The 14,887-nt window shown below is 43.1% G+C and overlaps 1 protein-coding gene across 5 annotated transcripts in view; it reads left to right on the top strand.

Moving 5' to 3' along the window:
- ppp4r1l (protein phosphatase 4, regulatory subunit 1-like) overlaps nt 1-14,887 on the top strand; it is an 83,336-nt gene that overhangs the window by 45,673 nt on the left and 22,776 nt on the right. For all 5 annotated transcript variants that reach the window (XM_041203967.1, XM_041203966.1, XM_041203968.1 and 2 more), the window contains 2 exons: nt 542-634; nt 5,851-6,036. In XM_041203967.1, coding sequence (XP_041059901.1) covers nt 542-634; nt 5,851-6,036 — 279 coding nt within the window. The remainder of the gene's footprint in view (nt 1-541; nt 635-5,850; nt 6,037-14,887) is intronic.

Below are 14,887 nucleotides of genomic sequence, written 5' to 3'. Positions count from 1 at the left end.
AAAGTTTGCACATTTAATCTTGACTTCATTCTCTAGTTTGGCCTGCATTAAACATGAAATAATAATAAGAAAATGTAACTTCTTGGGATATAAAGTGACTGCATAAAGACATGAGTTATGTTGGCAAGTACATAGTTTTTCCAGCTGTCAAACCCTTTTCAAGTATTGAATCCCACTGGTGAATGTGTCACAGGATCATGGGGCTTCTTTGAAACAAGTCACTGGGAACAGTCCAAACACAGTGCAGATGTGCCCTGAAGGATAGCTGTCTTGATACCAGGTTTAATGCTCTCTCCATGAGCATGTGTTTTTTTAGGGGGCTTTACACAGGCTGTTCTCCTCAGATGGTGGCTCTAAAGACGTTAAACAATAGTGAGAGTTTGCATTTTCAGTAAGTGCTCTGAATACTCTTTGCTCTTTCTTCAGTCTTTTGTTTCTCTTTTCTGTACTGTTAGTTTACTGGGAGTAGTATCTGCCCCTGTATGATTTCACATTGTACATGCTTGTATGTCACACACACACTCTGTTCTTCCACTTTCAGAGTCTGAGTAATCAGCCAGGCTGTGATGCTGGGTCATTAGAGCTGGGAGGTGATGACAGTTTGCTTTTTGGTGAAGATCAATCAAAAGTTCAGGTTGGTATTGGATAGATGCTGTTTTCAGCTCTTGTGCTAAGTAAGGCCGTTGCTTCTTAAACATTGCTAAAGATCCCAGAATGTCTAATAACTGTGAAATTTTACCTCACCCTAATGTCAGTCAGCAACCCTGGCGGTTGGGATAGAAAGGAACAAACCTCTGATTTCACAGATGGGTCATGTTGGAGCAGAAAATAATCGTAATCCCATTTCTCTCTTTCCTGCCTCTTAACACATGATTGAGATAAATGATTGCTCACTGAGTTCAGAATTGGGATGCTATGGGGTAAATACTCTTGTGATCTGTTTTATGACTTTCATTTAACACTGAATTGGGGCCCAGTTTCACTTTTTGTTGTTTCCCATCTGGAGATAAATTGGGAGATAACTGCAGAGCTGTTGTGCAGCAGTGGATACTTTTTTGCATCTCTGCTAAACTCTTTTCTCTCTCTCCTGTCTCCGCTTACACCATACTACAACAACAACAACAACTTGCTTTTAGATAGAGCCTGTAATGTAGCAGAATGCCCCAAGATGCTTCACTGGACTGGAACCAGATAAAAATTGACACTGAGCCAACGGGGGTGGAAAGGTTTGGGGAGGGAAATCCAGAGCCATGTACTGGATATCTGAAAGCATTCTATTAGTGGTGGAAAGAGGAGAGTGCAGGATGTGTAAGAGGTCACAGTTGGAAGAATATAAGTTCTGTGAGGGAAATATTCATTTTAAAGAGGTGGTGTGTTTATTGAATTTAGTTGACTGCATTTGTAATGGAAGAAGAGTGGCTGTTCACCTCCACCACATTCGAATCCCTCTGCAGTCACCCAAAAACTGTTATTTTTAGCAATATTATGTAAATATTATGATGTTTTATTATGATGTGAAAATAGGAGACAGTGGGGATGATTCTGTGAAAGGGCATTCACAGACAACACCTCTTGGAAAATTGCAGTTGTGCAGACTGATTACCTGCCCGCTGGGGGTGTTGTATCACAGAACTACCTGTAGTATGTTCCCACTGTTGTTTGTAAGGTAAAAGCAGTAGATTCACAACCAGGATGTAAGGAACCCTTAACACATGACTGTTTAACAGTGCAAGTCTACATGCCTCCAGAACATGCAGTGATGTAACAGAATAGAATATTTCTGCATTACAGATCACATCGTTATGAGCCTGCATCTTTTGCTGTCCTCCATCAAACTGTCTGCTCAAGGGCTAAATGCAGGAAACATGGATGTGATTCTTTATTATGATAGTATTTTTTTTATTTATTCATGAGATGTAGGTGCTGTTGGCCAGCATTTATTGTCCATCCCTATCTACCATTAAGGAGGTGATAATGAGCTACCTTGAACCATTGTGGGCCTTGAGGTGTAGGTACACCAGCAGTGCTGTAGGGGAGGGAGTTTCAGGATTTTGACCTAGCAACAGGGAAGAAAGTTGATATATTTGCAAGTCATGATCATGTGTGTCTTGGATAGGAGGTTGCAGGTGGTGGTGTTGTCTTGTGCCTACTTCCCTTGTCCTTTGATGTGATAGAGGTCAGGGTATTGAAGGTGCTGTCGAAGGTGCCTTGGGGGGTTGCTGCAGTGCATCTTGTAGATGGTACACACTGCAGTCACTGTGCATCAGTGTTGGAGGGAGTGAGTGTTTTTTTTTAAAGCAATGGGTTTGATGTAAATCAAGTGGGCTGCTTTGTCCTGGATGGTGTGTTGAGCATTGTTGGAGCTGTAGTCATCCAGGCAAGTGGAGAGTAATCCTTCACACTCCTGACTTATGCCTTGTAGATGGTGGACAGTCTTTGGGGAGTCAAAAGGTGAGTTACTCTCTGCAGAATTTGCAGCCTCTGACCTACTCTTGTAGGCACAGTATTTATATATGGTTGACCTAGCTCAATTTCTGGTCAATGGTAAACCCCTCCCCCCCCCCCCCAGCAGGATGTTGATAGTAGGGACTTTAGTGATGGTAATGCCATTCAATATCATGGGAAGATGGTTAGATTCTCTCTTGTTGGTGATGGTCATTGCCTGGCACTTGTGTGGCATGTTACTTATCAGCCCAAGCCTGAATGTTCTCCAAGTATGGCTGCATATGGACACAGACTGCTACAATATCTGAGGATTTGTGAATGGTACTGAACATCGCGCAATCATCAGCGAACATCCCCACTTCTGACCTTACCATGAAGGGGAGGTCATTGATGAAACTATTGAAGATAGCTGGGGCCTAGAATGCTACCCTGAAGAACTGCTGCAGCATGTCTAGGGAGTGAAATGATTGACCTCCAACAGCCACGGGTATCTTCCTTTGTGGTTAGGTATGACCTTAACCAGTGGAGAGATTTCCCCCTGATTCCTATTGACTTCAGTTTTGGTAGGCTCTTTAATTCCACTCTCATTAAATGCTTCCTTGGTATCAATGTCAGTCACTTTCACCTCATCCTTTGAGGTCAGGAGCTGAGTGGCCCTGGTGTAACCCAAACTATGCATCAGTGAGCAGATTATTGCTGTGTAAGTGCAGCCAGATAGCACTGTCGACAACACCTGTCATCACTTTGCTGATGATTGAGAGTAGACTGAAGGGGGGGTAATTGGACGGGATGGATTTTTCCTGCTTTTTGTGGACAGGACATACTTGGGGAATTTTCCACTTTGCCTGGTAGATCCCAGCGTTGTAGCTGTGCTGGAAAAGCCTGACTAGGGATGTGGCTAGTTCTAGAGCATAAGTCTTCAGTACTATTGCTGGAATGTTGCCAGGGCCAGTAGTCTTTGCAGTATCCAGTGCCTTCAGCTGTATCTTGATATCATGTGAACTGAATCAAGCTAGCTGAAGAATGGCACCTGTGATGCTGGGGACCTCAAGAGGAGATTGAGATGAATCATCCACCTAGCACTTCTGGCTAAATCGGTTGCAAATCTTGAGCCTTGTCTTTTGCACTGATATGCTGGGCTCCAACATCATTGAGGATGGAGATGTTTGCCGAACTTCCTCCTCTGGTTAATTGTTTAATTGTCCACCACCATTCACAACTGGATGTAGCAGGACGGCAAAGCTTAGATCTGATCGTTGGTTATGGGATTTCTTAGCTCTGTCTATCGCATGCTGCTTCTGCTGTTTGGCAGGCAGGTAATCCTGTGTTGTAGCTTCGCTAGGTTGACACCTCATTTTTAGGTGTGCCTGGTGCTGCTCCTGGCATGCCCTCCTGCACTTTTCATTGAACCAGGGTTGATCTCCTGACTTGGTAGTAATGGTGGAGTAGGGGGTATGCTGGGCCATGAGGTTACAGATTGTGGTTGTATACAATACGGCTGCTGCTGATGGCCCACAGCACCCCATGGGTGCCCAGTTTTGAGTTGCTAGATCTGTTCAAAATCTATTTCATTTAGCATGGCGGTAGTGCCACACAACATGATGGAGGGTATCCTCAATGTGAAGGTAGGACTTCGTCTCCACACGGACTGTGCCAGGATCACGCCTACCATACTGTTGTGGACAGATGCATCTGCGACAGGTAGATTGGTGAGAACAAGATCAAATAGGTTTTCCGCTCTTATTGATAACCTCACCACCTGCAGCAGACCTATACTAGCAGCTATGTTCTTTAGGGCTCAGCCAGCTTGGTCTGTAATGGTGTTTCTAAGCCACTCTTGAAGATGGAAATTGAAGTCCCCCACCGAGAGTACATTCTGACACTCCCTGCTTCTTCCAATTGGCATTCAACATGAAGCATACTATTCAGTTGCTGAGGGTGGGAGCGGGTAATCAGCAAGAGGTTTCCTTGCCCGTGTTTGACCTGATGCCATGAGATTTCATGGGTTCCAGAGTCAATGTTGAGAAGTCCCAGGGTGGCTCCTTCATGACTGTATACCACTGTGCCACCACCTCTGGTGCCAGCAAGACAGGACATACCCAGTGATGGTGGCACCTGGGACATTATCTGTAAGGTATGATTTGGTGAGTATGACTATGACAGGCTGTTGCATGAGTAGTACGTGGGACAACTCTCCCAGTTTTGGCTTAAACCCCCAGATGTTTGTAAGGAGGACTTTACAGGGTTGACAGGGCTGAGTTTGTCGTTGTTCCCAGTGCCTGGGTCAATGTTGGTTGGTCCGTTGGGTTTCACTCCTTTTTGATCTTGTAACGGGCTGATGCAACTGAGGACAGTTAAGAGTCAACCATATTGCTATGATCTGCAGTCACATGTAGGCCAGGCCAGGTAAGGATGGCAGATTTCCTTCCCTAAAGGGCGTTAGTGAATCAGATGGGTTTTTATGACAATCAACAATCATTCTTTTAATTCCAGATTTAGTAATTGAATTTAAATTCTACTAGCTGCCATGCTGGGATTTGAACCCATGTTCCCAGAGCTTTAGTCTGGGTCTCCGAATTACTCATCCAGTGACATTACCACTGTGCCACCATCTTCCCATATGTGGTGCAGATCAAGTGGACTGCTTTGTCTTGGATGGTGTCAAGCTTATTGAGTGTTTTTGGAGGTGCACCAATCCAGGCAAGTGGAGAGTATTCTATCACATTTCTGTTTTGTGCATTGTAGATTGTGAATAGCTTGTTAGAGAGTCCATAGTTGAGTTACTTGATGCAGAATTCCCAGATCTGACCTACTTTTGCAGCCACAACGTTTGTGACTGTTCCAGCAACATGTGGTTGCAGCATTTGGATGATGCCTTCAGTCAATCAAATATTAGCTCAGTTGGTAGCTTTCTTGCTTGAGTGCATCCTAAGGTGCAGGGTTCCTGAGTACAAATTCTAGGATATTCCAGTACAACGAATACAGTGAACGAATGTTGATTTGACGGAAATGCCATCCTCGGATGAAATGTTAAACTGATATTTCCTCTGCCTGTTCCAGTGGTTTAGGTGGGTGATAAAAATCCTGTGACACTGTAAGGAAGGATGGGGATGTGAACTTGCTAATACTCCTCTCTGTACCGACATCACCTAAAGTAAATTAGAATTAGATCCACAATCAGCCCCTGCCCCAAGTTACAGGGATGGGATTTACTGCATACCCAGCAACCCAACTCAAGTTACAGGAAAGGGATCGATACTTATCCGCAAGTTATAATGTGGTATCAACAGCCTAAGCTACCTTTTATCCTTTGTCTCACTTTTGCTTTCGTTGCAATTACCAGACAGTTTACAGGGTTTTTTTCGTTTTGTAAACTTGCAATATCTGCTTTTTTTCCCTGTTCAGGATGTTATTCCACAGCCATTGCTGGATCAGTACCTGTCGATGACAGATCCTTCCCGAGCTCAAACTGTTGACACTGAAATTACAAAGCACTGTGCATACAGTCTCCCAGGTGTGGCTCTCACCCTTGGCAGGCAGAACTGGCATTGTTTAAAAAATACCTATGAGACACTGGCATCTGATGTGCAGGTGAGTATTTGAACCCAAAGCTATGAACTAGTTGCCTTAGATTAGCATTAATGGTGCATGATATTAAAACTGGGGAATCATTTTTTCCTTCTGAATTACATGTATACCCTAATATAGTGTGGAAGTAATGGGGGCAGTGGACATTGCCCCAGTTTGATTCTTTATAAAATCCAGATGGAAGGCCAAAGACCATAGAACAGCACACAGAGGAGTACAGACAAAGCGAAAGCAAGTTGTACTTGGTTGCTGCCAAGGTTTGATTTAAAATGCAATTGATTTCTAAAGAAGGAAACCACATTCAATAATATGTTTCTGCACACATGTTGCAGTGCTTTGTAGAACCTTTATTCTAGCTTCCAAAGATCCTTGAGTGAAGATTAATGCATGGTACAAATTCAGACCATCTTCCTTTCACTCCACCTATAGATTTCCCAGAGCCGTCTGAAACTGCAAACCCCGTATTGACTATCACACTGCATCTCTTTTTTTTCACCCATTTCAACAAAATAAATTGGATTCATGGGAGCTGCACCTTTTTTTTTGCAAGGAAGTCTTCCTGTATTCAGTAAACTTGCTAGCAAACCAGAAATCCCTCACCACAAAGCTGTGGTACAGTACTTCATGGAAAAAGCAGGGATGTAATGATAGAACTGTTTAAAATGCTGATTAGGCCACAGCTGGAATTTTGTGTATAGTTCTGGTCACCACATTACAGGGAGGATATAATTGCTTTGGAGAGAGTATGGAGAAGATTTACAAGAATGTTTCCAAGGCTGACAAATTGCATCTATGAGGATAGGCTAAGGTTGTTTTCTATAGAACAGAGGAGGCTGAGGGGTGACCTAATTGAGGTGTACAAAATTGAGGGGCTTAGATAGGATGGACAGAAAAGACCTGTTTCTTCTAGCTGAGGGGTCATATACCAAGGGGCATAGATTTGTGGTAATCAGTAGAAGGCTTAGAGGGGATGTGAGGAAAAGCTTTTTCACCCAGAGGGTGGTGGCGACTGGAATTCACTGCCTAAATTGGTAGTTGAGGCTGAAATGCTCAACTCATTTAAAAGGTATCTGGATCTGCACCTGAAATGCTGTAACCTGCAAGGCTATGGACCAGGTGCTGGAAAGTGAGAGTAAAATGAACGGCTAGTTTCTTTTTTTTACTCTCTTTTTGGTGCAGAAATGATGGGCTGAATGGTCTCTTTCTTTGCTGTAACTTTTCTATGATTCTATGAGTTCAGCTTTTCTGCTGCAGCTGTGTACAGTCTGCAATTTTTGGTCTTCCCACTTTCTCATTACCCCTGACTACATATTTCAGATCTTGAAGTAGGTTAGTTATCTGAAAGAGACTTTGTTCAACAAAAAGGATCCTTTAGTAGGTTTATGTGGAAAAGCCAACAAAATGTGGCCTGGTTCAATCAGGCCAGTTTACTGGCTCATCTGGTTTTAGGCCAAGGTCAGATCCTTCACAGCTTCAGTTTTACTTGTGTGACTGAAGTCCTATAAGTTATGTAATCGGCAGCTATCAATCTTCTCCATTTGTTCCAGTTGCTCTTTCAGACAGGGCAGTCAGGACACTTGGATGTGCGGATTACAGACTTTCTTGTTTGTTGTTGATTTGGGGAGGGGAAGCTAAAGGCATGGTCCAGAATGAGCCGTTGCAATAACAAAGTAGGGCAGATTAACTCCTAACTGCAAGTTTATTTTTTTCTTCTTGCCAATTTGATCTCTATCATTTCATCTCGCGTGCTCTCCCACGTGCTCTCATTCACCCTCCCTTAGTATTTACTCCCTGGTGAATTACCATGTAATGCTGGTACTTTACCCATGAATAATGTTTATACTGGGAATCAGGATGCTTTTTGAGGGACTGAAAACATCATAATCACTTCCACATTCCACTCCCACAAACCTGTGTGTGACAGGCACAAACTTCGTCCAGCTTCTTGCCTTAAAGATGCAGAGAAAGCAGAAATTTTAAGACTATTTGAATGTTATGATATAGTGGTTGCTTTTTGAAGTAACTGCAGTTAGATGGGAGCTGACTTCTCTTACTAGAGCACAAAAGAGCTAATTTCCAGAGATGAAGTGGGAGTTATGGGCTCTGACATCAAGGTAGCATTTGAGCAAGGGTGATGTCAAGGAGCCCTAATAAAATCAGAATACTCTGCACTTGCCTAGATGAGTGCAGCTCCAACAACATTCAAGAAGCTTGCAAAGCACCATCCACCATCGCATTCACTCCATGACACTGGTGCACTGTGCCTGCATTGTATGACATTTACATGACCCGCTGCAGGAACTCACACAGACCTCTTCGACAGCACCTTCCAAACCCACAGCCTCTACCACCTAGAAATAAATGACCATTCCTTCACTGTCACTGGGTCAAAATCCTGGAACTCCCTCCCTGACAGCACCGTGGGAGTACCTCCACCACATGGAATGCAGTGGATTAAGAAAGCGGATCACCATCATCTTCTTGAGGGCAATTGGGGATGAACAATAAATACTGGTCTTGCCAGTGGTGCTTACATCCACTAAATGAATTTTTAAAAAGGCAAAATAGAATAGAGCTCTTTAAGGGAAATCAGGTCAAATTTATTGATCTAATGGTGAGATAAAGCTGTTTTTGTAAGAAAAAAAATCTTTCACTTACATAGAATCTTTCATGACCTCTCAAGCAGACATTTCGAAGTGCTTTACAGCCTATGAAGTACTTTTGAAGTGTAGTCACTGTTGTGATGGAACTAATTCATATGAATTAACCACAGCAGCCTTAACTGTATCATAGTCTGCAGACTGTGAAAATCTCCAATGCTTTTCTTAGCAAACACTTTGTAATAGAATGGTTCATTTTCTCTTAGACATTGTAACTTAATAACAATTATCTCAAATGAGACAAAATATATTTCAACTCCTTCCTCACTGAATTTAGGCATTAAGCAAATATTCCTTGCCAAATCAAAACCAGGATTTGACCAATCATCAAATTTCCCTGTTCACATAATTGAAGCCTTTCTGTATTCATTTCAAATTTCCTTGCTTCCCTTTCTCTTTGAAATTCTAATTCAAGTTTTCTCATTTCCCTTTCTATTTTTTCCCCTCTTTCGAGTTCAAGTTTTTAAATTTAACGTAAGAAATAGGAATAGGCCATCCGGCTCCTCAAGTCTCCTCCGCCATTCAAAAAGATCATGGCGGATCTGATTGTGGCCTTAACTCCACTTTCCTGCCTCTCCCCCGTAATCATTGTCTCCCCAGTCAAAAATCTGTTTATTCAATGACCCAGCCTCCATTGCTCTCTGGGGAAAAGAATTCCATACACTTAAAGGCCCTTTGAGAGAAGAAATTCCTTTTCATCTCTGTCTTTTGTGAGAGACCCCTTATTTTGAAAGTGTCCCCATTCTAGATTTTTCCACGAGGGGAAACATCCTCTCTGTATCCACCTTTTCAAGCCCCTCAGAATCTTATGTTTCAATAAGATCCTTTCTCATTTTTCTAAAGTCCAATGAGTAAAGACTCAACCTGTTCAACCTCTTCTCATTAGACAAACTCCTTGTCTCAAGAATCAATTGAATGAACCTTCCCTGAACTGCTTCCAATGTAATTATGTCTCTCCTTAAGCAAAGTGACCAAATTAGTACACCATATTCTAGGTTTGGTCTCACCAATTCCCTGTACAGTTGCAGCAAGACTTCCCAACTTTTATACTGCATCCCCGTAGCTTATAAAGGCCGACATTCTGTTAGCCTTCTTAATTACTTGCTGTACCTGCATGCTGATGTTTTTTTTCACGGGATATGGGCTTCGCTGGCTGGTCTAGTATTTATTGCCCATCCCTAGTTGCCCTTGAGAAGGTGGTGGTGTGCCTTCTTGAACTGTTACAGTCCATGTGGTGTGGGAACACCCACAGTGCTGTTAGGAAGGGAGTTCCAGGATTTTCACCTAGCAACCGTGAAGGGATGGCGATAAATTTCCAAGTCAGGATGGTGATTGACTTGGAGGAGAACTTCCAGGTGGTGGTGTTCCCAGCTATCCGCTGCCCTTGTCCTTCTAGATGGTAGTGGTCATGGGTTTGGAAGGTGCTGTTGAAGGAGCCTCAGTGAATTCCTGCAGTGCATCTTGTAGATGGTACACACAGCTGCTACTGTGCGTTGGTGGTGGAGGGAGTGAATATTTGTAGATGTAGTGCCAATCAAGCGGACTTCTTTGTCCTGGATGATGTCAGGCTTCTTGAGTGTTGTGGGAGCTGCACTCATCCAGGCAAGTGGGGAGTATTCCACCACAATCCTGACTTGTACCTCGTAGATGGTGGACAGGCTTTGGGGAGTCAGGAGTTGGGTGACTCGTTACACTATTCCTAGCCTCTGACCTGCTCTTGTAGCCATAGTGTTTATATGGCTAATCCAGTTCAGTTTTTGGTCAATGGTAACCCCCACTTTGTTGACAGTGGGGGATTCAGTGATAGTAATGCCATTGAACATCAAGGGGCGATGGCTGGATTCTCTCCTGTTGGAGATGGTCATTGCTTGACAGTTGTGTGGCGCATATGTTACTTGCCACTTGTCAGCCCAAGCCTGGATATTGTGCAAGTCTTGCTGCATTTGGACTTAGAGTGCTTCAGTATCTGAGGAATCGTGAATGGTGCTGAACATTGTGCAATCATTAGTGAACCTCCCCACTTCTGACCTTATGATGGAAGGAAGATCATTGATGAAACAGCTGAAGATGGCTGACCCAAGGGCACTACCCCGAGGAACTATTGCAGTGATGTCCTGGAACTGAGATGACTAACCTCCAACAACCACAACCGTCTTCCTTTGTGCTTGGTGTGACTCCAATCAGCGAAGAGTTTTCCCCCTGATTCCTATTGACTCCAGTTTTGCCAGGGCTCCTTAATGCCACGTTCTACCAAATGCTGCTTTGATGAGAAGGGCAGTCACTCTCACTTCACCTCGGGAGTTCAGCTGTTTTGTCCGTGTTTGAACCAAGGCTGTAATGAGCTCAGGAGCTGAGTGGCCCTGGTGGTTGTCAGTGAGCAGGTTATTGCTAAGCAAGTGCTGCTTGATAGCACTGTTGATGACCCCTTCCATTACTTTACTGGTGATGGAGACTAGACTGATGGGGTGGTAATTGGCCGGGTTGGATTGGCTCTGCTTTTTGTGCACAGGACATAGCTGGGCAATTTTCCACATGGCTGGGTAGATGCCAGTGTTATAGCTGTACTGGAACAGCTTGGCTAGGGGCATGGCAAGTTCTGGAGCACAATTCAGTACTATTGCCAGAATATTGTCAGGACCCATAGCCTTTGCAGTATCCAGTGCCTTCAGCCGTGAATCAAATTGGCTGAAGACTGGCACCTCCGGTTGCAGATTGGCATGTTGGGGACCTCCGGAGGCGGCCGAGATGGATCATCCACTCGGCACTTCTGGCTGAAGATTGTAGCAAATGCTTCAGCCTTATCTTTTGCACTGATGTGCTGGGCTCCTCCATCATTGAGGATGGGGATGTTTGTGGAGCCGCCTTCTCCAGTGAATTGTTTAATTGTCCACCACCATTCATGACTGGATGCGGCAGGACTTAAGAGTTTAGATCTGATCCGTTGGTTGTCGGATCACTTAACTTTGTCTATCACTTGCTGCTTATGCTGTTTGGCATGCAAGTCGTCCCTGGGTATGTCCTTTCTCACCAGCAGGACAGACCCAGCAGAGGTGGCAGCACAGTGGTCTTTATACCCGCAGAAGGATATGACACTGAATAAAAGAGATTGATTTGAAGACAGTCGGGAGGGAGTTGCCCTGGAAGTCCTCTACATCAACTCCGGACCCCATGAAGTCTCATGGCATCAGGTCAAACATGGGCAAGGAAACCTCCTGCTGATTACCACGTACTGCCCTCCCTCAGCTGATGGATCAGTGCTCCTCCCAATTTTGGCACAAGCCCCCAGACATTAGTAAAGAGGACTTTGCAGGGTCAACAGGGCTGAGATTGCTGTTGTCATTTCCGGTGCCTAGGTCGATGCTGGGTGGTCCATCCGGTTTCATTCCATTTTTGTGACTTTGTAGCAGTTTTGTGATTCATGTATAAGGCCACCTAGATCCCCCTGAACTGCAGCATTCTGCAGTCTCTCCAGTTAAATAATATTCTGCTTTTCTGTTTTTCCTTTCACAGTGGACAACCTCACATTTTCCCAGATTAGGGAAGGACAATAAATGCCGGCCTAGCCAGTCTTTATTTATCTCCATTTATCTCTGCTCTCCTATTAGTTAGCCAGTCCTTTATCCACGTGAATATATCATCCCCAACACAATAAGTTCTTATCTTGTGTGGTAATCTTTTATGTGCTATGTTTATTGAATGCTTTTTGGAAATACTATCTTGGTTCCCCTTTTATCCACCTTGTTCGTTGCATCCTCAAAGAACTCTTAATAAATTTGTCAAACACGACCTCTCTCTCAAAACCATGTTGACTCTGACTCTGCCTGATTGTATTATGATTTTTTGAATGTCCTGCTACTACCTCTTTAATAATAGATTCTATCATTTTCCCAATGACAGACATTCGGCTAACTTGCCTACAGTTTCCTGCTTTCCATTTCCCTCCTTCCTTGAACAGAGGTGTTATATTTGTGGTTTTCCAATCTGCTGGACCTTTACAAAATTTATTTTTCTAATTCAAGTTGCTTCATCTGCAATTGAATCTTAGTCAACTCGATTGGTGATATATCTGGATTACCCTAGTCTTCCTTGATGTTCAAATGTTGAGTCAAAACCACAACTATGTCTGCTTTTTAAGTGCCTACCTTAAATCTATTTCTAACTTTTCTGCTTTTGCATTTAAGCTGGCCTTTGTTAACTGTTGCAAGACACTCAAAGACTCTCTTTCAAAGAAAGCATTTTAATTTCCAATAAATACAGCAAAAGTCACTGTGAAATCTTGACCATTTAAACTCTGGCCAAACCCACTGTATTTGTCTCAGCCTGTAGATTTGAATTCCGCAAGGAACCCCCAATTTAGTTCCGATCTCCAGAGGGACCAATAATTTTTTAAAAAGAATTTTGAATTTTCAGTTAATAGCTGAAAGGATGACATGATTAGATTTCATGTTTTAAGACAACTACTATAACAGACTGAAAGCAGTATTGATTAAATGCTAATTTTCTCGGCAACTTATACTTTAAACCACAAAACAGAACATTCCTTTTTTCTTTTAGCATAACTGAAAAAACAGCTTTATGCTGTCCTTTATGTAGACATTCAATTCTCTAGGACCAGTCCAAAGTGATTCTTGGCTCCTGAGGATTTGCTTTTGTTCTTTTCCTTTCTCAGACTGGAAATTTTTAATCTCAGAACTGACTTTCATAATGAGGTTTCTTCCCCCTGGAGATTCTTCCTCTAATGCAAACTAGGCAAATCTTCCAGCCTCGTATTAACTGCTCACGACTTCAGTCTTTCCAGTCCGAGCACAAGCGCCCACCTGCATTCCTGCATGATGAACCACAGCTGCCCATAACTGCTCTCCCTGTCCCAGATCATAGCAGACTAATTTTGTCTGAGAGTTTTGAGGGATATCTTAGCCCCTTCCCCTCTCAAAGCCAATCTCCATGGCAACATGAATCACATGGGCCTTGTATATAGGTAGAAATGCTAATTGCTATCCTTGACACCTCATTTCTCTTTTTATCTTGGAAATAATTGGATAGGTTAAAGCCCAACTGTTAACAACCCGGCATTCTCCACACTTTCCTGGGACTTGGAGACTGTCACATCAGCATCACAACTGCCTTTGCCATTGTCTGCAAGTGTGAATACCTTGCACCTATTCCCCAGTAAAATGACCTGGGCCCCTTTCATTTTCTTTGATAATCAAACCAGACAGGCTTGCTGTCACACAGACTTCAGAACAGGCCACATGGCCTGCTTCAGTTTTACCTTAAGGATACATTCCAAAAATAGAATACATTCCAAAAACAGAACAATCTTTTAAATCTCATAATTGTTACAAATGTGTGAAATGCAGCAGCCAATTCGTGCATAGCAAGCTCCCACAACAACAGTAATGTGGTAATGGCTAGATAATCTTTTTAGTGACGTTCATTCAGGGATCAATATTGGTCAGAACATCAGGGAGGACTCCCTTGCTCTTCTTCAAAATAATGCCACCTGAGAGGGTAGAAAGGCCTTGGCTTAGTGCTCCATCTGAAAGATGGTACCTCCAAAAGTGCAGCACTCCCTCAAGTACTACATTGGAGTGTCAGCCTTAATTTTTGTGCTCAAGCCTTGGAGTGGGACTTGAACCCACAGCCTTCTGACTCAGAGGTAAGAGTGCTACCGACTAAGTCACAAATGACACCTAGAAGAACAACAGCATGTAGCAGTTATTAGGGCTACTTAGCTGTGTTTATTAGCAGTGATGTGAACATCATCCACCCTGTGTCTTTGATCTTGGCTTGATTGACAGCTCATTGCTCAAGTGTCGCAGTCTGGATTAGCGCCTCAGTTTGCTCAGTTTAACCATTTATTTTCCATATGTGGTGAGAGAAGACTCTGGGGACAAGTGTTTTCCATGTAAGAAATGTCAAAAGACTGCACTTAAGAATTTACGTTCCTTATTTTGATTTTGGAAATAGTTTAAGGTATCTGTGTAAAAGAAAGAACCCGCATTTATGCATCACCTTTTATGACTAAATGACACCCAAAGCACTTTTCAGAAGTATTTCATAGATACTGTGATTACTGTTGTAATGTAGGAAACATGACAGAGCTTTTGCACATGGCAAGTTCCCACAAACAGCAAAAGATACTAACAGGAATTACAATATTGTTGTGTTCTGAACACTTCGGAACATTCTAA

The sequence above is a fragment of the Carcharodon carcharias genome, chromosome 14 (assembly GCF_017639515.1).
Source record: "Carcharodon carcharias isolate sCarCar2 chromosome 14, sCarCar2.pri, whole genome shotgun sequence".
NCBI classification, from domain to species: domain Eukaryota; kingdom Metazoa; phylum Chordata; class Chondrichthyes; order Lamniformes; family Lamnidae; genus Carcharodon; species Carcharodon carcharias.
Note: the sequence above shows the minus strand (reverse complement) of the source record. Positions and strands in the feature narration are given on the sequence as shown.